The sequence below is a fragment of the Mastigoproctus giganteus genome, chromosome 11, assembly GCF_048544385.1.
Source record: "Mastigoproctus giganteus isolate SK-2022 chromosome 11, ASM4854438v1, whole genome shotgun sequence".
Taxonomy (NCBI): domain Eukaryota; kingdom Metazoa; phylum Arthropoda; class Arachnida; order Uropygi; family Thelyphonidae; genus Mastigoproctus; species Mastigoproctus giganteus.
This window is the reverse complement of record NC_143585.1, coordinates 8,634,816-8,656,076: the sequence shown is the minus strand read 5'-3', so window position 1 is coordinate 8,656,076 and position 21,261 is coordinate 8,634,816. Positions and strand designations below refer to the sequence as shown.

Genomic DNA, 21,261 nt, shown 5'->3' with positions numbered 1-21,261 from the left:
GCGAAGGGGGTAAAGAGCAATTAACCATTGATGCCAGAGTTCTAAAACATTTGAATGTTTTAGAACTGTGGTCCTGACAAGAGAGGTATCAGTAGCAATGTCTTCCTGCAAAGGTGAATCATCTGTAATAATCGGGGCAGGGGACACATCATGCCTTAATGTAGGTTTGTCTGTAGAGGAACTGTCACTAACAGATTGTTTGGCTAAACAAGACATATTTGTTGTTATACCGGAAAATGTATTTATAACTCTTTCCAAAAGATTGGTACGTGTATTTATTTCTATGTTTAGGGCCGTTAGCTTTCCGTTCTCTACAAGGAGATAAGGAGATAAGTTTCTCGACCAACAGTAACAATAATAATAATAACTGGACACAACCAACTATCACATGCACTTAATACCAGTACTCGTAACTGCTGGGGAAAAAATGTTAAAATGGAAAAAACGTTTTATTATAATAACAACAACTGAAGGCAAACCTCTCCAGCCCGACCTACTGGAAGTGTTTCTGCGCAACTGCCCTAGTTGCTCAGGAACGGGGAAGAAGAAGAAGAAGAGAAGCCAATGCATGAAGGTGTGCATCGAAATGTATATGTTCATCACGCAAGCACGATACGAAGTAACAAAACTAGTGACAGGCATGACAATGTACAGGACGAAACTACACAACAAGATGTGGAAATGATTCCCGACTGTTCAAGTCACCAAACAGCAAATAGCAGACTGGAAACGGACCATAATCAAGAAGAACCTGATAGATACTGCATTCTTAGAAAAAATTAAGCAGGATGTGAGCGCCCAACTACAAACAATAACGAATGCGGACATAACGGATCCAGAACAGGAGGAGGAACAGCAAGAAAAAATAACTACAACCAGGAGCAGAAGAAGTGCAATCAAAGAAGATCGCGATATCGAGAATAGAGAAGCGTGGAAGAAAGTGCTAGCAGAATTCGAGGGAATTGACTCCACAAAGACCCACACCAAACCGAAGCACAGACTCAACAGAATCCTTTGACAAGTCACAGACCACGTGAACACGCGAGTAATATCGGATTGTTTCAACAACACCTAAATAACACTAGACACCATCCGCACAGCCATTTACTGTGCCGCTGTAGCCACTAGGATGAACGAAAGGGAAACCAGAGAACAACATAACACAAAATGCAAATACAATTAACCACCAGCCTGAGAAGGAAGGCTATAGCAGAAGATAAGAGTGAAGATAGGCCAACTGACACAGTATCAAACGGGTAAGAGAAGTAAGAAGCTGACCAGGAAAGTGAAGGCCATCCTCAAGAAAGACAACATCCACAGCAACACCAGACCTATATCGAAGAATACCTTCACACCAACACACAGAAACTACTGGCACTCAGCAACTAACGGACCCCCCCCCTAACTCTGCCCATAGCCAGTAAAGAAATAGAGAGAGCAGATTGAATGACCTCATTGAACAGGAGAATTAGGCAATTAAGAAGTTGCGCGATTACTTCCAGGAAAACATAGCACCAATCTACTAAGCCATAAGAAAGAAAGACAAACAGCACATTATACTCATCCTCAATAAAGGAAACCATACTGTAACAGACAGAACAAACAAAGACAGAAAGATGAGCGAAGAAGACACTGCAATGACCTCCATCCAGACGACATACATAAGATGGCTTTCAAAGCTTGGCTCAAGAACGGAAGGCTCTTCTTCGAGATCGAAGGATTCGTGCTCGTCATCCAAGACCAGATAATTAACACTAGGAACTACAGAAAATATATCGCTAAGGACTGTGCAATAATAGATGACGCATGTCAATAATGCAACCTTCCCTTAGAAACAATCCAGCACATCAGAGCGGGATGCAGGGTTATCACCCAGATGGATTGCACTCACAGATACGACCAGTTCGCTAGGATAATACATCAGAAGCTAGTATAAAAATACCAGCTGATCAATGAAAATTTACCGTATCACAAGTATGAGCTTCAGGCCGTACTAGAGACCTCTACTCACAGAATATATCGGGACCGTGCCATAATAACGGACAAGACGATCCCGCACAACAGATCAGACATCGTCCTCATTGACAAGTAGAAAATGGCTACCTAGTTGATCGACGTGGAATGCTCAAAACTAGCAATCTTCAGAACACATACGCGGAAAAGATCAGAAAGTACTCAGACCTAAGAGAGCAAGTCAAAGATATGTGGCATATGGAACAAGTAATGACCATTCTGATCACCGTGTCAACCACCGACATGGTGTCCAAGCGCCTCCATAAGAACCTGCAACAATAGGACTCCCGGAGAAAACTTACATGGACTTCGAGACAGCCCCATTCCTGAACACCTGCAGGATAGTAAGAGAGTTTCTCCACCAACAGTAATAATAATAATAGTAACCGGACGCAACCATCCATCCCTTGTACTTGGTACCAGTGTCCGTCATGGGGCGAAAAAAATCCCATAAAGGAGAAAGGGCTTTTTAATAATAATAATGACAGAACACGTTGCTTCTAACTCCACGATCTCTACCTTAGTTTATATATCAGCTTAAACTTCTGCCCGATGGTCCATATTTTAATAATATGTATATCTGGGCGATTCATAAGCCTTGGTTTGCATGCATTTCCGATCATTCCTTATGAATGCTGCAATTTCAATGTCATAAGTGTATTTTGCTACATTGAACACAATTTCCCATTCCTCTCCTCGTAATGGTGGCCTACCCGAAACTGATTTTGATGTTCTAGACTCTAGACCTAGAGTCTAGACTTTTATCTCGACGTAATACCCTAGCACGAAAAAACCTTTTAAGCATTTATGTTCAAACTCAAACCGAACTCAAAGAAACATTCTAATCACATTAGCACCTAACATACCCACGGATGATTCGTTTTAATGCAAGCCACGTCCTTAAAGCTTTATTTAAATGGTCATGTAATAAAACCACTACTATTTTGCTAAAATATATAAGTGTAAATAAGTTCTATCATTAGTTCCGTGCATCAAAAGTATTAATTGTGTAACTTGTGGTGTTTATTGATACTGATTGTACAACAGGAATGTTTTTTCTCTTTTTTTTCAGATGAGGAAGATTTCTTTCCAAAATCTGATCCGAAGTTCCTTTTAAAGTTTCTTCGTGCCAAAAAGTTTGATGTGACACGAGCTTTCAATGGCATCATAAGCTATTACAAGTATCGGTCCGCCGAGCAGCAATTCTACTTTATCTGGGACATTAGCGAGATTCCTCAGTCGGTGTGGAGTTATACGACGATTTTGCCAAAGAGAGGCCCGGAAGGAGAGTCCATCTTCGTGGTAAAATTTGGTATGTATGAAATGAGAGCGTTGGTCGCGGAAAATGTGGTACTCTAAGCTGCTCCAGGATTAACTTGTCCACCAGGGGTGTGACAAAAAACTGCTTAAGACAAAGTCAAAATTACTAGACCTTATTCCAGGAATTTTAAAATTTGGGCAGTCGCAAGATCAGATCTCTATAACTTTCGTGAAGAAACAAAGTCATCGTTAAGATGGTTTAGTTTCTTGACTTCTTCTAGATAAAAGATATTTGGTCACTTCCCTTGGTTTATCTCAAATCAAACTTGACTATTATTATTATTTGTTGTGTTGTGATTTCATTATTATTATTATTATTATTATTATTATTATTATTATTATAATCCGTTTATTAGCAACAAGAAACTGCAGTGTGCCAGGAGGGTGTGAGATTTACATACTGCGGTGCGAGGAACCGCATGTACAATGTACAAGAGTGCATGCGTACGCGACCCAAGATATTTATATAATTGAACTTACATACGCTTCAAATAAAACAAAATTTATAGCAATAGATAGATATCAGAATTAAAAAATAAAAATAATAAAAAACTAAAATATAAAAATATGAAAAACAAAATGCAGCATGCAAAAAAGTCCAGGTGTAGGTAAACTTCACAGGTTCAATAGTTGGTAACAGTTCTTGGGGCATTCCTTTCTGTAGAGCTTGTCCTCACAGAACTTATCAGGGTTGATTCCCAGTTTATTGTAGATTTGGAGGCAGGTGGCCAGAAACATGCCCCTAAGGGAATCAATGTTTGTAAACGTAAACCCCAAAGGGTGGCAGGAGCCGCGGCGTTCACCTCTTGTCTTCTTTGGGCCAGAGATTAACGTGGATACAGATGGAGCATCTATTCGGACTGTGATAAGCCGAGCTAGCATGAGTATGTTTCTTGTGGTAATGAGAAGTCTCCAGGGAGTGGTCCCTAGATTAGCTTGGAGGATGGATCTACAGATAGTAAAAGGGTGACCCACCACCCTATTCATCCGTCTGAGCAACCATTATTCCAGACTGCCGTGCTTTTTTAGGTGGGAGTCAGGAGCAGATGACCAAATTTCCAAATTTCAGATGCGTAGAGAGGAACAGGGGCAATGCACCTCAGGATGTACCGACAAAGCAGCGCTGGCTGATGCACACCAACGAGCTCCTGACGCACTGTCCAAAGTGCCGTGTACGTCTTCTGTCTCATCCTCACAAAGTGTGGCCGGAAAGTGGGTCCAACATCCCAGGTGAGGCCTAGGTCTGTGTGGGAAGTTACCCTTTTCCCCCTTTCCCCGCCAACGAAGATTTGAACATCATTTTTAACTCTTTTTTTTTTTTTTTTTTTTGTTATCGGTAGTTGAGCAGATTTGGAAGGGTTTGGATGCAACCCAATTATGGCTAGATAGTTTTCCAGTTTCATTATCTGTGTAGAGGCCTGTTGGTTAATATCCAGGATTTGATCAGGGTGGTTTGAACTCACGTAGGACTTCAGATCATCGGCATAAGAAACAAAGTTAGAATTACGTGCTAGGAAAGGTTCCAAAACTGCTGCGAAGAGAATTGTTGAAAGAACAATCCCTTGCGGGATGCCTCTTGTGACGTCGAATGTTACCTGGAAATCATTGACAGTAAAAGACAGATGTCTGAGAAGTAGGATAGACTTCAAGATTTGTAGCAAGGTATCTGCCAGACCTGAGTAGTGCTTCAGAATAGTAAATAGAGCTGGTAGGTATATTCCATCGTATGCCGACTTAATGTCCAGGAAGATGATGTCAATCTAGTATTTGTTATTGATGGCCTGTTGGATTCTGAACAGGGTATCTAGAAGATTTGTAGTTGTTGATCTCTTGTGCAAAACAGTATGAAGGTACTCGGGCCTGTGACGAAACCAGTGCTGGGCAATTGCTGGCTGAATCGCTTTTTCAAAGATTTTAAATAAAGAGCAACTGATGGAAAATGGTCGCAGATCTTTCGGAGATTCAGGTTTCCTAATCTTTGAAATGGTCTTGACAAGGTAAGATCTACAAATTGTTGGGACTCTTTCAGATTGTAAGATTCGTCTGAAAATGTGGAGTAGAAAGTCAACAATGTGCGTGCTGCATATTTTTACTATGAATAATGGGAAAACATCTGGTCCTACAGTAGCTTTTTCAGGTAATTTGTTGATGACATCAATCAGGGTCTCCCTAGATGTTTCTATATCGTTGATCTGTGCCCTAGGTAACCGGTCTTCCTGTGAGGGAGGAGTCTCTGTATCTGGAAAATTTGCCTGCAGGAGGTTGCACTGTATCCATTCCTGGACAAGCTTTTGATCAATGATATGGTGGTTTGTCTGGTCTGCTACCCCTTTTCAACCTATCAAAAACAGCTTGGGTTAGGACTTGTATTTTCTTTTTTAGGAAGTAAGCTCTTTCTTTCTTAAATATCTGAGGAAAGTTGAGATTTCTGCCATATCCGGTAGACCTTCTGCTTCCTGATGAAGGCCAACTTGGTTTCCTCATTAAAACATCGATTCGACTTGCTACAAATCGTAACTTTCTTGGATGCACCACGGAGTGCAATTAACTTCAATTGTTTGGACAAGGCCATAGTGGCATCCTCTATCGACTCAGAATACAGGCATCTCCAGTCAAATCCGCTCAAGCACTGTAAAGGATGTCCGGCTTGAGATATTTAGTAGAGAAGGCAAACATAGGTAGTTCAACAGCATACTCATCAGGTAACTCAGGGGAACTGCCATGCATGGATAACTGGCATGCAATTGGCGGGTGATCCGATTGAAATTGGAAATTGCTAGGCAGAAGCTTGATATCTGGTAGGTTATGGAATATTTGGTCAAGCGCTTGGCCTTCTCTAGTAGACGACACTAAGAACCGTGTAAGGTCAAAGGTACCTTAAGACCCACAAGTGCATCTTCGTGCTTAGGGATCGGCAAGTTGAAATCACCCCCAACTACTATTGGAGTTCTAGGTACTAAATTTGTTGCCAACCAGGTGAGCAGATCAGATCTAGAGTCTTCATTGTGATCTGGGGGGGGGATGTGAACCAGGCAGCACCGAATTCGAATAAGAGGACTTCTCAGCATTGTACAGATTGCATCAAAGTTGTTCGACTGGCTTGCTCTTGTCTTTACTGGCTGAAAACGACGGTTAAAGAAGATTTCTACACCACCACCCCGTCTGGTGTTTCTTGAATTCCCAATGGGCTTGTAGAGCATGTTTAGAGGCACAAGATCAAGCTGCCTATCCACCGATAGCCATGTATCAGTAAGACAAATGATATCAAACTCGTCAAGAAAAAGAATGGTCTGGAGGGGATGAAGCTTGTTTTTTATGCTGCGTACATTTTGCCTGAACTACAAAAGCTTTCCGCCTTGTAAACCTGGTTGCATATGGCCCTTTTGTTGCTATGCCTGATGACCTGTCTGGGTCCGTTTTCCGAGATTGGTCTACTCCTCTCTTGATACAGATTAATGAGGGTGCCTAAGGGCCAGCAGTTAGAATCCAAGACGATATGCTTCGCATTCGCTGCGCAGGAGACCATAACAGAAGAGTAGGTCGGAAACCACATTTTGATAGCCTTTACATCAATCTTAATCCCATGTTCATGGGCAAAGAGAGCTTTGATACTTTCTGCTTGCGTTGAAGGATCCAGGCTCGAAAGAAAAATTCTTTCTCTGGTCTGTACAGCTGATATGTTATAAATCTTCTCCAGTCTTCTCGACTAAGTGGCGGAAACCGGTTGGCGATGGGCAGACACTTGTGTCTTCTGTATTGGTAATCTGTTTCCTTGGGGTTCCACTGTCAAAGTTTCTTGGGTGGAAATAGCCTTTTGGGGATTATTGGCTAAGAGAATGTGCTTGAGAGGTTGATGGAGATGGCGAAGATGGCTCGAGGCAACCACCTGAGCCAGTCCGTCCATTCCTGTTTTGGCATGGGGGTTCTCCCATCTCCATCATGTTGTTACCGTGGTTGGGCTCATTGGAACCAGGCAACCATGCTTCTTCTGTTGTAATCTGCAATGTTGATACGAGTTAGGTTCACCCAGATTCCGACATTGATCCTGGGTACATTGACTATCAGCAATCATGGACAGATCCAGATCAACGGGGTCAGAATGCGAGGGATGTATCTCCAGTGGGTTCAGCTGAACGGCAGGAGTGAAGATCTGCTGAGTCAACCTCTCTGCAGCCAGAGGCAAACTCTGTAAATTTTTTGGATCAGTTGTCCCTTGCAGGGATTGAACAGTTTGGGCTGAGGATCGCGGAGGGGCCTCATCCATTTCACGGAAACGCTCCTGAGGTTCCTGATGGTTCATCACTGACGTCTGACTAGAAGGAAGATGGCATTCAATTACAAAGATTTTCAAATCTCTGAGTTGATCGTTCAGCAAGAGAACTTGATCCAGGAGTTTTGTATTTTGGGCTCTGAGCCTTTTATTCTCAGCATTAAGGCAAGCAAGAGAATTCATTATTGAAGACAGGACCTCCCCTAAGCTGGTCTTAAAACCCTCAGGGAAGGCATTGGGTGTAGTGGTGTTGTCACTTAAAACGTTTTTTATTTCCAAAATTTCTAAGGGGATATTCACTGGGGAGTCCGTCACGGAGACGGCAGGAGCGAAATCGTATTCCCGTTCCAAAAAGGCATTATCTATCCCAACGAGTTAGCTTGTATCACGAGGCGTTCTCGATGCTGCCGATGATGCAGAGCTTCCGACATTCGAACAGAGCACCTGAAACAACCCCAAGGACTTGCGTCGGTAAGAGTGATAGAGGGTACCTCTTCCTCCGATTTTTTCCGCTGGTTTTGAGTTACTTGCACAGAGGTGGCAAAGCCATTTTCTTCTCCTTTGTTTGCTCAACCGTTTAACTTTAGATGCCTGGCAATTACGGCAGAAGATTCTCCGGTACGAAATGCAACGTATCCTCCGGTTTACTCTCACAATCGGCACAGGACATTTGACGAACACCCGTTCTATCCTTCATTGTATCAATCTGAATTGGAAGTGAAGGCGCTGACTTAAGAGGGGATGAAGGGTATTGCCAGGTGGGCAGTAATCAGGAAAGTGAGAAGGCAGGGCGAAAGAAACCGTCTTGATGCCAATTCGCCAACTTAGCAGCTTGAAGCGCAGTATAAATTCCGAGGAAGCTTACAATTAGTAGTCAAAGTAAAAGTGGTCTGTTGAGAGTGTTGTCCAGGGAAAAAAAAAAAGTTGACAAGTTCCAAAACTTGGTTTCCAGGCATATAACAGACAAATTCCAAACGCTTGATTGGCAAGTTTCTTCCAACCTGTTGCCGAAGGCAGTCTCATAAGTAGAGCGGGAGCGTAAATAGGTCGGAGTTGTAAACGTCCTGCAATACGGCGAATAACACCCAACACAATGCAACTGCTTGACCTTGTGATACCGGCTGTAGCGCGCAAGGATTAGCGAGCAGTGAAAGCTAGTAACCGGAGAGTTAACATTCGGGCCTTGAGACAAACAGAGGAAGCAAATATGAAAACAGTACAGGCAAGAAACACATTACGTAAAAACAATAATTACCTAAAGTTTCATGCGGGGGATAAATCAGAAAGTCACTGTACGAAAATATTACTGAGACTCGCTAAAATAAACACTGAAAACTTGAGGCGCTCAAGATTAGGCAGCCGTCACACCGACGCGCACGGGCAGAAAAAAATAAAAATAAATAAAAAAAGCAACCAATTCAAGGGATCCACCTCCTTGCTGACGTCTGCGGTCACCCTTGTGTCCTGCAGCATGGCTTCAGATTTGTGACACTGCCTGCAGCTAGTCTGGTCAGTACTATGATTATCAGTACTAAATGTGATTTAGTACTGATAATCATTGCGGGGATCTTCCCCCACCACAAAGGGCGCTCTGGGCCTTTGACTTTCTTTCTCCCCAGCCCATGGCTTTAGATACCCGCACCTTCCAACCAAATTTTTTTCTTCCTGTTCGGCCGTATCTCCTTAAATCTTTTTCCTGCTCTTAACGTCCCCCTGTTGAGATGAGCTCCTCCATAGGGTTGTCCCCTTGTCCTTTTAACTGCCTATTTCTTGATCGACGTCTTCCTATCATCCACATTTCTTACTTTTCCCTTTTTCTCCAAACTCAGATTATCACCTCGCGCTGCTCTACCAATAAAAACTTTCAGAGTTTTAGTTTTTCTTCTTCTCCTTCTTCTTTTGGGGCTCTTACTGGGAAGCTCAGGCGACGCCCAGGGTTCGCTCCATCCAGAGACCTTTCATTCCCTACTACCAGGCCCACCACTCCTTGGTGCTGGACGAAAACTAGAGGAGTGTAGTGTTCCACAGGCCTATAGATCACGTGACTGGAGACAATAGACAACATCACCCAACGCAACATGACGCAGACTACTTAATAAACTCACACTCTGTGGCTTTACAGAGCTGTATTGTGTTACAATGTTTACAAGAGCGAATCCCTGGAGCCGCTTGACACGAAACACTGTACACTATGTACTTCTCAGCCTCAGTGCGTAGCATAGTGGTTATAATCACCGTCCTCCCCATGCTGGTTGGTAAAAGGCAAGAGTTCGAATTCTGTCAATGAGACGAGAAAATTTTATGAGTTGTTTTCACTGTGTGACCAGGTTAGTCGGTCTCAGGCGAGAGTGGCAATAATTTTCGACCAGCAAAAATGCAAATTAGTCATAGAACGCATTAAATTTGTTACATAAATAAATTGCGTGTGTTCTGTAGTAGATTTGCCTGTTTCTAATGTCCCAATGCACCTAAAACCGCACAAGATCAGAAATGATAGCAAGGCTTCTCCCAGCAATTCGGTTTTTTGGTCCGGCAAAACATTCGAACCGACCAGAGAAAACTCCAATTCATGAACATAGCACACACACACATGTGGATACAAGGCAAGTACACGACAATGGTAACGGGTACATTCGGAAAACTCCGGATGGATTCTATCAAGAAGAGAACCCTCCATACTTCAAGATTGCTAACTCGTTTCAGGAAGATAGCAACCAATCCGCCTTTCTCCAATGTCTGCCCAGTTCACTTAATCTAAACTTAATTGAAAATGACACTGGATGCTGCGAAACGGGAAAAATGACACTGGATGCTAGGACCGTCCAACTTACAATGTTCGAGATAATTGTATTCTGCAACCCATGCGTAGCACTACCACAGGACATCCTGCAACAACTTGTACAGTCCATGACAAGAAAGGCCTGTATCGGGCTAAACGCGACACACCACAAGATTTTAAGTAAGTGTTGCTAATGCAAAGCTAACTCTGTGTATAGATTTTCGTTAAAAGAGATAACTCCTACAGTTACCTTCAAACTGTCGTTCCTGTAGCCACTGGATAATCGAAAACAAAGAATTGTCTGTCATCTTCCCAAAAAATCTCGTTGATAGACTGAGAAAGCAGTCATCTTAGCGTGTGGTTGCCTTTGGAGTTCTTTCTTTCAAAGAATAAAGAATACACGCAAGTTTCAGAAAACACACTGCCATTCCATTGCCTTAGTTTCTTTAGTGGAAAAACAAACCGGTAATATGATTATCTCTCTCTCTCTGTCACTGGTGGCCATCTTTCTCGCTGAATTCTTTAAATGTTATGTTTCGATGTTTCATTCTAGAAAAAGAGAAATAGTTTCTGCGGAAGCCCATTAATATGCAAATTGCTTTTTCTTTTTAAATTTCTCTCTTATTTATTGTTTCAACTGATTGAAATTATCTCATTTATACAGATTACATTGCTCACGACGACTTTGCTTTTGACGTTTATTGTCGTGCTCTTTCTGCACTGGGTGAGTGGGATTTCGATAACGAATGCACCCAGATCAATGGATTGATTGTGCTGGCTGACCTGCGTGGTTTAACCTGGACAGATTTTCACGGTCGTATTGGACTCCGTGCAGCCATAAAACTTTTAAACGTATGTGTGGTAAGTAGATATTTACTTGTACTACTAATCAATATCATATTGGTAATTTATTATATTCGACTCGATAAAATTGAAGAACAGAAAAGGATGATTTTGAGACGCGTTATGGGTTAAGGGCAGGGCAGAAACAAAGCTGGGAGCTAAGAAATTGAAACATTCACATAAATGTTTGTGAGGTTATATTAATTTCAACTGATCACTGGATTGTTCAGTCCTTCACAGTGCTTACGTATCCACCGATGAGGCCCTAAAATGGCCGAAACAGCCAATTGATAATGGCATACGCTTTAAATAAATACAATATACTTCTTCCTTGGAGTAGTTTTTTTTTTTTTTTTTTTTCGGAGTAATGCAATGGCGTCTCGTTATATAAAGTGCGTCCACTGTTGTGAAATGGATGGCAATTACACCTAGTATTCATTGTCAGTGCAAAATGAGACTTTACTCAACTTGTCTAGTGCAAAAAGCTCATTTCCTAAATAATTTACACATGTTTTAGTATTGTTTTTGTTTTATTATTATTATTTTTATTTTTATTTATTTTTTTTTTTTTTTGCTTTTGTAGCAGGAGAAGGCCAAAAATTAGGCCAAGGCTCCTAGTAATGAACCAGCAACCAATCCTGAAATTATGCAAGCTTCGGTCTCATCCACTTCCTGCACAAACTGTCACCCTTCAGATTCTTCTATGCTGCAGTCTTAACACTGTGCCGACTGAGAAATCCCAAGGCCTTTCTCCACTTCATGACTTACAATGTAGCGTTCCAAGCTCCGCCTTCACATCCTTCAACTGTGAGACTACTGAAGTTCCTAAGCCTCATCCAACAAAAACTCTCAATCAATCTTCCATTCCTGATGCCTCTGATTGTGAAATTGCGAAAGAATTCATCCAGAATGATCGCACAGAACCTATTACAGTTCCTACTGCCTTACATTCTAAGCAGGTTTTCCTCAGTGATTCACATCGATAAGCTGAATCTATAAATCCTGTCACGTCATTATCTCGCATTTGGATGGTAAAGCTACTTCCAATCAAGTTGCCCACCTGTCTTTGGATGCTGTCCAATTACCTAGTTCTCTGTCTGATAATGTCAACTTCTCCTTCAAATATATTTCTCGATTCTACTTGCTCTTCTGGAGTACTCATGCCGAATAATGTGAATGGCCCTATAAATGCACCTCAGCCAGTCGCTTTGACAGGTCAGTTCTTGTCCTCAGCGCCTGCGAACAGTCTTCGCCCCACCAATTATAATCAGCGTCTATCTAATAAACAGTTCACAATATCAGCTGGCATATCTAATGGAAGTAGAGCGCCCCTATTTGCCTTCGGAACTATTAAGAGCTCACGATTTCAAGCTGCTCCTCGCCAGGCTCGGTCTTTCATCAGTCAGCTTGCTTCTTCCACAGATCCTTCAGATATTGAGGATTTTCTCAACGTTGAGTTAGGTCTTCTCACCTCTGTGAGGAAGTCATACACCGGTTATCCAGACTATGCGTCGTTTCTAATCTTAAGTAATTCATCTGAGCAAGCGTGTATATTAGATACTGATATTTGGTTAGTCGATGATATTATTAAGCCGTACAGGTCGTCTTCTGGCATTGCTGCCCATCTTGTCAGGCCTACTCATACTAGCTAGCGGTTATCTTCCCGATGTTTATTAAAGTCGTCATCATTATCGTTACTATTTTATGTAAATTGTAGAAGTGTTGTAAAAAATATCAGTGCTTTTCGTCTCTTCCTTCTGCAACAAACTTTTGCCATAGTCGCCCTTACTGAAATCTGGTTACATCCACACATACTTGATAGTGAAATTTCACCTCTCTCCTATTCTGTCTATCGTTTGGATCGAGACTCGAAGGGTGATGGCATTGCTATCTTTACCCATCACTTGGGTAAAGAAGACAGTACACTAAACTTTTAGTTTAGTGTACAGTGTAGTTTAGTTTAGTGTAGTAAACATTTAGTTTAGTGTAAAGAAGACTTTACACCAAACATTCTTCCATTGAAGGCATCTCTTTATTAGTTAATCACTCAGGAAAGCTTCTCCTGTTTATGCTTTTTTACCTTGTTCCCCCACTTTCTTTAGCCACCATTCAACAATTAGAGGATATTATAGATGCAGCGATCTTATTGAAATCTCCGAAAGCAATACCACTTATTCTGGGTGATTTTCTTGTTCCAACTGCTTTTGACCCCAATCGTTCACCAAATTCACTGGCTAAGCAATTTTGCAACATTTGGCTTAGTAATGCCATAACTGAAATCTGTAACTTTCCCTCCCAGAACTCCTTTTACCTTGATTTAGTTTTTACCCATGAATCAATTCTCTTCTCAATTTCTAAGGGTGATAATTTCATCGGGTCAGATCACTTCCCTATTTCCTTCGTAGATTTCCTTTCTTTTATTTCTAAACCTTCCTTTGGCAGATACTTTTTTTAGCTTTAAGCACACAGACTGGACTTCGTTAAATCAATTTCTGCGCAATCTTGACTGAATTCCAATCCATAATTTTAAATCGATCGATCATTACGTTGATTATCTCTATTTAATCCTCCATTTTGCAATTTCTGAGTTCGTTCCCATCTATCTATAAGAATTTGTTCCTTACTCTGTTTTTTTAACGTAAAATTTGTATAAATTTTAATTCTAGTTTTGTATTGATTATTACTGTTTTGTATTTTCTGTAACTCCTAGCGTTCTCACCTTTATTTAGGGTCTGTGTGCCATGTGTGTCAGAAATGTGTATATATATATATATATAAAATGAAACATTTTTTCCCACAATCTTTGTTCATCCTGTAGTTATTAGGTGTGCGATCTAATAGCTGCCGGTTACCCAAACAGAGACACTATTTTCGCCTCGCTGGATAATTTCCATGTTGGTAGTTGGGATTTTAAAGTTTCGGGTCTCTTTATATTTCGTAATGTTTTAGTGATTCTATTAGCCGGTATTTTCCCTTTTCCAGAATTATCTTCAAATTTTTGTAGAGAAGACCGATTATGAATTAAGTAAACATTATAAAAGTAATAAAAACCGATTATAAATGTAACAAAACAAATTTCAGTAATTCTAAGTTTAAATAGGAAGGCAAGAAATATGTACCAGAGTACAACCTGTGTGACTGCACTGTACTGTTTATTACAATTTCTCTGATCTCTTTCAGCATTCTGCCCCGTATCGCCTGAAGCAGTTACACGTGTTCAGTATTTCCGTTCTTTTTAAAGCAGTGTATTCCGTAGTTCGACACCTCTTCACCGAGAAGATCAGAAACCGGGTAAGTGACCCCTTGCTCAACAGTCAAGAGATATTTCATTTCATTACTTTATTTTAGTTACCTCGGATAAACTCTAAACAATCCGACAGGGCCATAAGAATTGTAATATTGGTAACTCCTAACCTGGTACGCTAAGTCCTGTGCTATAAATTCTGACATCCCACAACCCATTCACGTTCAGACTCCCTCAGTTGTTTCCTGAATCGCACGACTCTTGCAAATAGTACCTCTTAATATTTTCATAACTAAACATTTTAATAAAATGTGTTCGTTCGGGAATGGTAAAATGTTCTGTACCTGATACGGACTCAGCACACATTTTTCAGCAACATATTCGCGTTGTATTTATTTATTTATTGTACTATACGGCCGTAGCCGGCCTGCCCTGTAATCTTGCAACCTATTTACAATGCTGTACCACTGAAAAATGTTGACGTACAATCACCTCAAATTCCCTTGTAGATGATCAATTCGTTCTCAATGTAATGTCCATAGCATAATGCAATACCATGAAGGTACGAAGGTACCTCACACTATAAACTCCCAACATAAGGTTGTGATTATCTCCAGGGATCGAGCTGACACTTGTAGCTCCATTATAATAGAAATAGAAATATAAACCAGGTGATCACAATTGAGAAGTCAAATTTCCTCAAATCTGAACAGTCCCCACAGCACAGCAGTTATCAACAAAGGGGAATGCCTCGATCAGTCTCCACGTACAGTTCCTGGAACCCCCACAATAACATCACAGCATCACAGGTCATCCATCAAGGAAGCAACCACGATGCAATCCAACAGGCTCCTCATTGTGGTATAACACTCCACTGGAGACCCAATTTCTCTATTACAAGCATGCCAGAAAACAGTAGCAGTCTCAACAACTGCTCTGAATCGCCTGTTAGTGGAAGAGGGATCTGGTAATGTATCGCGAGGTTCTTTTAGCTTATTCCTGGTGCATTATAACCCCAGTCGGTTTTGCGCCAATAAAATTAAAATCAATCAATCAGTAAGTCAATCAATAATTTCCAATAAAAACTTCCAGTTTGGGGGTGGGGGGAGCGGGCCCCTTGTATTTAGTATTTGGTATGTTGAGGATCTAACAGTTCCTGGGATTTCTCCCATCTCAGCGTATGTTCTCTGTATCAGTCAAGCCAGAGATTTAAAAATGTGTGGGATAAGTACTATATAGAATGTTGTACCAATTGTTCATTCCGCTTGTTAGCCGCCGGCCCCCTAGAGGGGCTCGACGTTACCAATACCAGCCACGGGGAGGGCGGCTGGGTGTTACCAGTGATTGAATCAGCACTCTGGCAGGTTCTGCCACCTACTTTCCTGGAATTTCAGTGGCTAGGACCAAACTAAATAAAATAAATAAAATAAAAATTAGAAAAATAAATAGTCGCGAGGATGTTTTATTGCGAATTTGGGGTTTTGTTTAGGAGCACTGTTTGGGGTTTTACGCTGAAGGGTTTGATTAAGCCTAGTTGGGTTGGGTAAGAATTTTGGCGTAGCTTAAAATTTTGATGTAAGGCTAATCGCTGAGTGAGATGACAGATTTGTGTGGGGAGGCAGAACGCTGGGGGAAATAGGAAGGAGAGAGGTAGGTAAGGAAGGTGACCCTCCATTTTTCAGTGGGCTTGCCAATGCCTCACCAGAGGGAAATAGGGTTGGCAAGGGGGAAAGGAGCGTGTGTCTCTCCCTCCTCCAGGGATTAGGGTTTTAAAGGGATCTAGCAGGTGAGAAATTTGGTAGCCAAATGGCATCCTAGTTCTGATGTCATTCCAATTTTTATCATTTTCAGGAACTCCATCGTTGTGGCGCGTTTGTATCAAGTCCGAGGTGGTCGGCCCGCAGGATTCTTGCTTTGGTCTCTCCCAGGAGGAGTAGACCTGCGCAGGTCTTTTCAGGCTCAAATGGCGTCTATTTCTTCATGTTGAGATTTTATTCTTTTGCTCTAGCTTTGACTCTTCTGAGTCTCTCCTTTATTTTTAGTTCGTCCATGACATAACACCATGACATGATGTTATTGTCCTCCCGAGGAACAGTTTGCATTGCAATAATTGTTTTCCTTCTTGTGAATAATTGTATTGCGAAGTAGTGCTGTGTACTCTTCTTGAGTGTCCAATAGTCGGGACTCTTGGTGGATCGGGTTATACTGAATTCTTACAATAAGACTCGCTCTTATATCTTCATAGTTTTCGCAGTCATGCATGACGTGACTCCAAGTCTCTGGTTCTCCATATGGGCAATTCCTGTCTTCTATTATGCCTATTGTGTTCAGTTTATCTTTGAACGGGCCATGGCCTGTTAATAAGTAGGTAGTGTTAAGGCCCGGATAGATACATGCTGGTGCTTTTGGGTACATTTTTTTCCCTAGGGAAAGAAATTTGTGTGTCATTGCTCCTTTGGTGGTGTCATTCCTCCTTGTCTGCCAAATGTGAGTTAGGTGTGCATCAATTGTTTTTTGCTCCTAGTTCCAATCATTGGTAACTTTGAGGGTTAAGCCGTTAGTTGTGATTGGTATTGCCTTTTTGTAATAATACATTAATCCAGTTCTTACTACCTCTAAGTCAAGGGGCAATGCACCAGCATTGACCTGAAGCGCCGCCGTACTAGTTGTACTGCTTGCCCACTGATGGTTAGTAGTATTGTATGTTCCGTTGTATTGTTTCTAATATTTTCCTATTTGTTGTTGTGCTGGTCTTCGTCATCCATACGGGTGAGCCGTAGATAATTGTCGGTATAAATAAGGCTTTATAATATAAGGAAAGGGTCCTCTTGTTTACTACCCAGTACTTTCGCGTTATTCTTAGTATGAATCCTGTGTATTTGCGTATTTTCTTCCTGAGGTAATTCAGATGGGGTTTAAATGAGAGATTGCTATCTATAATTATCCCTAGGTACTTTATCTGGTTGGTTAGCCTGACAGTGGTACATTCTATTTTGATTTGTGGCGACCTGTTTAATTTAAGTTTTCCTCTAAGAAGGACGGAGCTGCTCTTTTCCGGTGCTATTTTTAGATTGTTTCCTCCGCACCCGGCAAGCTCTGGGTCAACAAGCATAAAACAGAATCTGAACTAAGCATTGTACTCCTGCAGCTAAGCAATTCAGTATCTGCCCTTCAGAACTCTTCATACCGGGAAAATATGGAACCGATAAACCGAAACAATCCCGATAATCCGGGCCTGGCCGTAAAATCGAAAAATCCAAGTACGCCTCTGAAAAAGGTTATAAATAACGATGACCCAATACTTATAGAGAATAACGAAGATCTGGACGGTACTCTAACAGCATCCACAGCGAAGAGAAAGGGCAAGCAATCCACAGCTCCCAGATCGGAGATGAAAACCAGCTGCAAAAGCGAGAACAAAGACCAAACGGAGCAGACTATCTCCCAACAAGAAAATGTGACAGAAAAAGGGCAGGAAAAACAAGAAACCCCACTGGACCCCAGACTGCCTGACGGCACTGCACTGGAGCAATCTCTTATTCTAAGGACTACCTTAGAAAGCCTATTTAAAGATCAACATAACAGGATTACGACTGAACTCCGGGGGGGGAAACAGTGGGATTATGGATGAAAATGGAGACAATCATAGTCCAGACCAACTTTGAAAAAGAGGTTGCTTTAGCCAAACTTCAAGTTTATCAAAACAGTAGGGCAAAGGAAATGCTACAGCGCGTCCCTACCTATTCCCAATCGCTGAAAACCAACCTAAACAAGCCAAATGAAAACACTATTACAAACCGAACCACAACAGCCCAGAGGAAAACCCTCATACCAAAACAGCACCTAGTTGTACTAAAGCCAGTCTTTACAGAAACACACAAGACCAGTGAAGAAGTAAAACAAACAATAGTAGAAAAGCTGAAGGGTGACTTTAAGCATACTAAGATTAGATCTATTCGGAAAACAAGAAACGTCGGAGTCTTAATTGAGACTGAAACTGCGGAGGACATAAAAAGTATAATTAACAACCCCAAAATTTCAACGCTGGGACTCTTAGCAGAGCCTCCTAGACGGAAGGGCCAAGCATCATTGTATTTGATGTAGACCAAGAGACAACCCCAGAAGTTGTTGTTGTTTTGGTTTTTAGGAGCATTAGCAACTAAGGCCATATTGCTCCGGGGATATGCGGTGGTCATTCCCTGACCTTTCCGCATCCTCCATATTTGGCGGGCACGGGCTCGAACCCCAGTCTAATCAAGAAGCGTGTGCTACGTACTGCTGCTCCTGCCCACCTGGCTACGGAGTCGCTCCTTACAACCCCAGAAGAATTAACAGAGGAAATATAACTGCAAAAACTTGAAGCAGACACTCATGGAGGAAGAATCAGGGCAACACGTTATGCCCAAACATAAAACTAAATCCAGAAACGGAAATGCCATAAATTGGATCATAGAGCTCTCAGCAGCGGCCTGGAAATCTTTGAGCCAACAATCAAGAATCTATATAAACTGGGGCAGCCACCGTTTTCGTGAGAACGTGGCTGTTCCCAAATGCTACAGGTGCTGCCGCTTTGGTCACACGACCCACACCTGTAAACAAACACAGCCTACCTGTGGCCATTGTGCGGACATCGGACATGAATTCGCATTCTGCCCCAGGAAAGCAGAACCTGCAATTTGTGTGAATTGTAAAGAAACGAAGCTACCATTTGATCACTCACTACGGGATAATAAGTGTCCAATCTACATAAAGGCTAACAGTGCACAACCAAACAGAACCGACTATGGGGAATAACAGGAATCACTATAATCAAACAAAGATTAAATTCGCACAGCACAATGCTCAGAGATCTAAGGCTGTTGCCGCACAAATGGCTAAAAAGCCACGGAAGAAACTTATGACATACTAATGCTACAGGAGCTCTACACCTACAACAAATAAGTGAAATGTTACCCCCTACATTGATTAAATACATGATGTTACAAGATCGTACAAGTCGATGGAGACAACCCGTGGGCTGCCATCGCTGTCCGGAATCTTGACCTCACTGTAACCAAGATCTCAGACCTATGTACAAACTGGGCCGTATGTGCCCATGTAGCCTCACCGTTAGGGGAATTTTATGTCACCTCTATATATGCCCGTCCGGGAGAAGATATATTGCCCGTGACAAGATATTTGCAAAATATCCAACTACAAATGCGGAATGCCAAACTCATAGTAGGAATGGACGCCAACTGCAGATCCCCTGCTTGGCACAGTGAAAGACCAGACCATGGGGGTGCAAGAAATGGTCAGCGCCTGGAGGATTACATCTCAAACAGTAATCGAGCAGTTCTGAACAGACCTAATCAACCATCAACTTTCTCCAGCACACTATGGGAGGCAAATATAGATGTAACTCTCACCACTCGGTCGATTGTTGGAAAGACAGATGTAGGATAGATGTGCGGAAGTTTGCCTTTAGCCAACGGGTAGTTGGTTGGTGGAATAGACTTACATCCCTTGTTGTGGACGTTGATAGCCTAAATAAATTTAAGGCTCGGCTGGACAGGTATTTCGAACGAACGAAGGGGTGAAATGGAAGTGTTGTTTTGGCTGATGCTGCACATAAGCTTGCTTTCTTGCATAATATGCCTCTACTAATGCTAATGCTAATGCTAATCATTGACAAAACTCCATGGCCTGCTCTGGCAGCCTGTCTGCATCGCTCAGAAAACTTCATATCTGGCTGCACAATCACTTCCAGGCATTAGCATAGCTACTCTTTTTCGGGCCCGGAGGCAAAGAACATGTTTGAGCCCTACTTAATTAATGAAAATTGCAAAAACAGGAAACAACCAAAGACGCCGGACCCCTAAAGGGCCCGGGCCCGGAGGCAATTTCCTTGCCTGCCTACATGGTAGCTACGCTACTGCTTCCAGGTCTTTTTCATTTTCTACCACCCTAAATGTAGTACCAAATAGTTGGTACGTTTCTCTTGGGATATTTCTACCCATATAAAGTACTTTGCGTTTGTGAATGTTAAACTTCAGTTGCCACTTCTCAACCAATCTGCCCAAATTTTCTAGGTCCTGCTGTAGCAGCACACTGCTATTACTATCATCAATATATTTTATATATTGATGATAGTAATAGCAGTGTATATATTTATATTATATTATATATATATATTATATATATATATATTATATTATATATATATATATATATATATATATATATATATATATATATATATATCAAGAATAATGGTATTGAGAAGCTAATTAATATAGGGGGAATGTGCCTGTACTAAAAAGAAGATAACATAACTTATGGATCATGGACACTGCATTAGCAAAACGTACCCTACAGCCATAACGTGTGTATATATATAAAAAAAAATGTATGTATAAAATATTGTAAGTAGAAAGCGTGAAGGAGCTTTTATTGAATTAGACCTAATGAATATACGGTATACACTGGGAGCGATATATGGTATGAAAAGGAGGGCTAAATGGACAGGAAATTAAAATAAAGATAAGAATTGAAAAAGCGACCAAGATGAAATAACATTGAGGTGTCCCTCACAATCTCATTGCCATCATCAGAGGTCATCCACCGAAATTATGAAAAAGACAGCAATGTTCTTGCTTCTGTTTCCGATGTGCTCTGTATGCTATGGTGGACGTGTATAGTAGCCACGTGTTAAGAAGGCAAATTTAGATTTTGAATTTTGCTGTACGATTATAAGATAATGTGCCAATAAAAGTGGTTATGATACGTAGTGCATACAGATCATGGATGAAC

At 41.5% G+C, this 21,261-nt stretch overlaps 1 protein-coding gene across 2 annotated transcripts in view; it reads left to right on the top strand.

The window, feature by feature from the left end:
• The window catches only part of LOC150077687 (alpha-tocopherol transfer protein-like), a 46,057-nt gene that overhangs the window by 20,753 nt on the left and 4,043 nt on the right, over positions 1-21,261 (top strand). Inside the window, exons 4-7 of one of the 2 annotated variants that reach the window (XR_016547652.1) lie at positions 3,086-3,325; positions 11,047-11,243; positions 11,809-12,440; positions 14,406-14,516. Coding sequence is in view for 1 of the 2 variants with exons in the window: in XM_090385468.1 (XP_090241594.1) it covers positions 3,086-3,325; positions 11,047-11,243; positions 14,406-14,516 (548 nt within the window). In the remaining variant the exon portion in view is untranslated. Of the gene's footprint in view, positions 1-3,085; positions 3,326-11,046; positions 11,244-11,808; positions 12,441-14,405; positions 14,517-21,261 lie in introns of those variants that run through there. The other variant, XM_090385468.1, reaches the window with a different exon arrangement.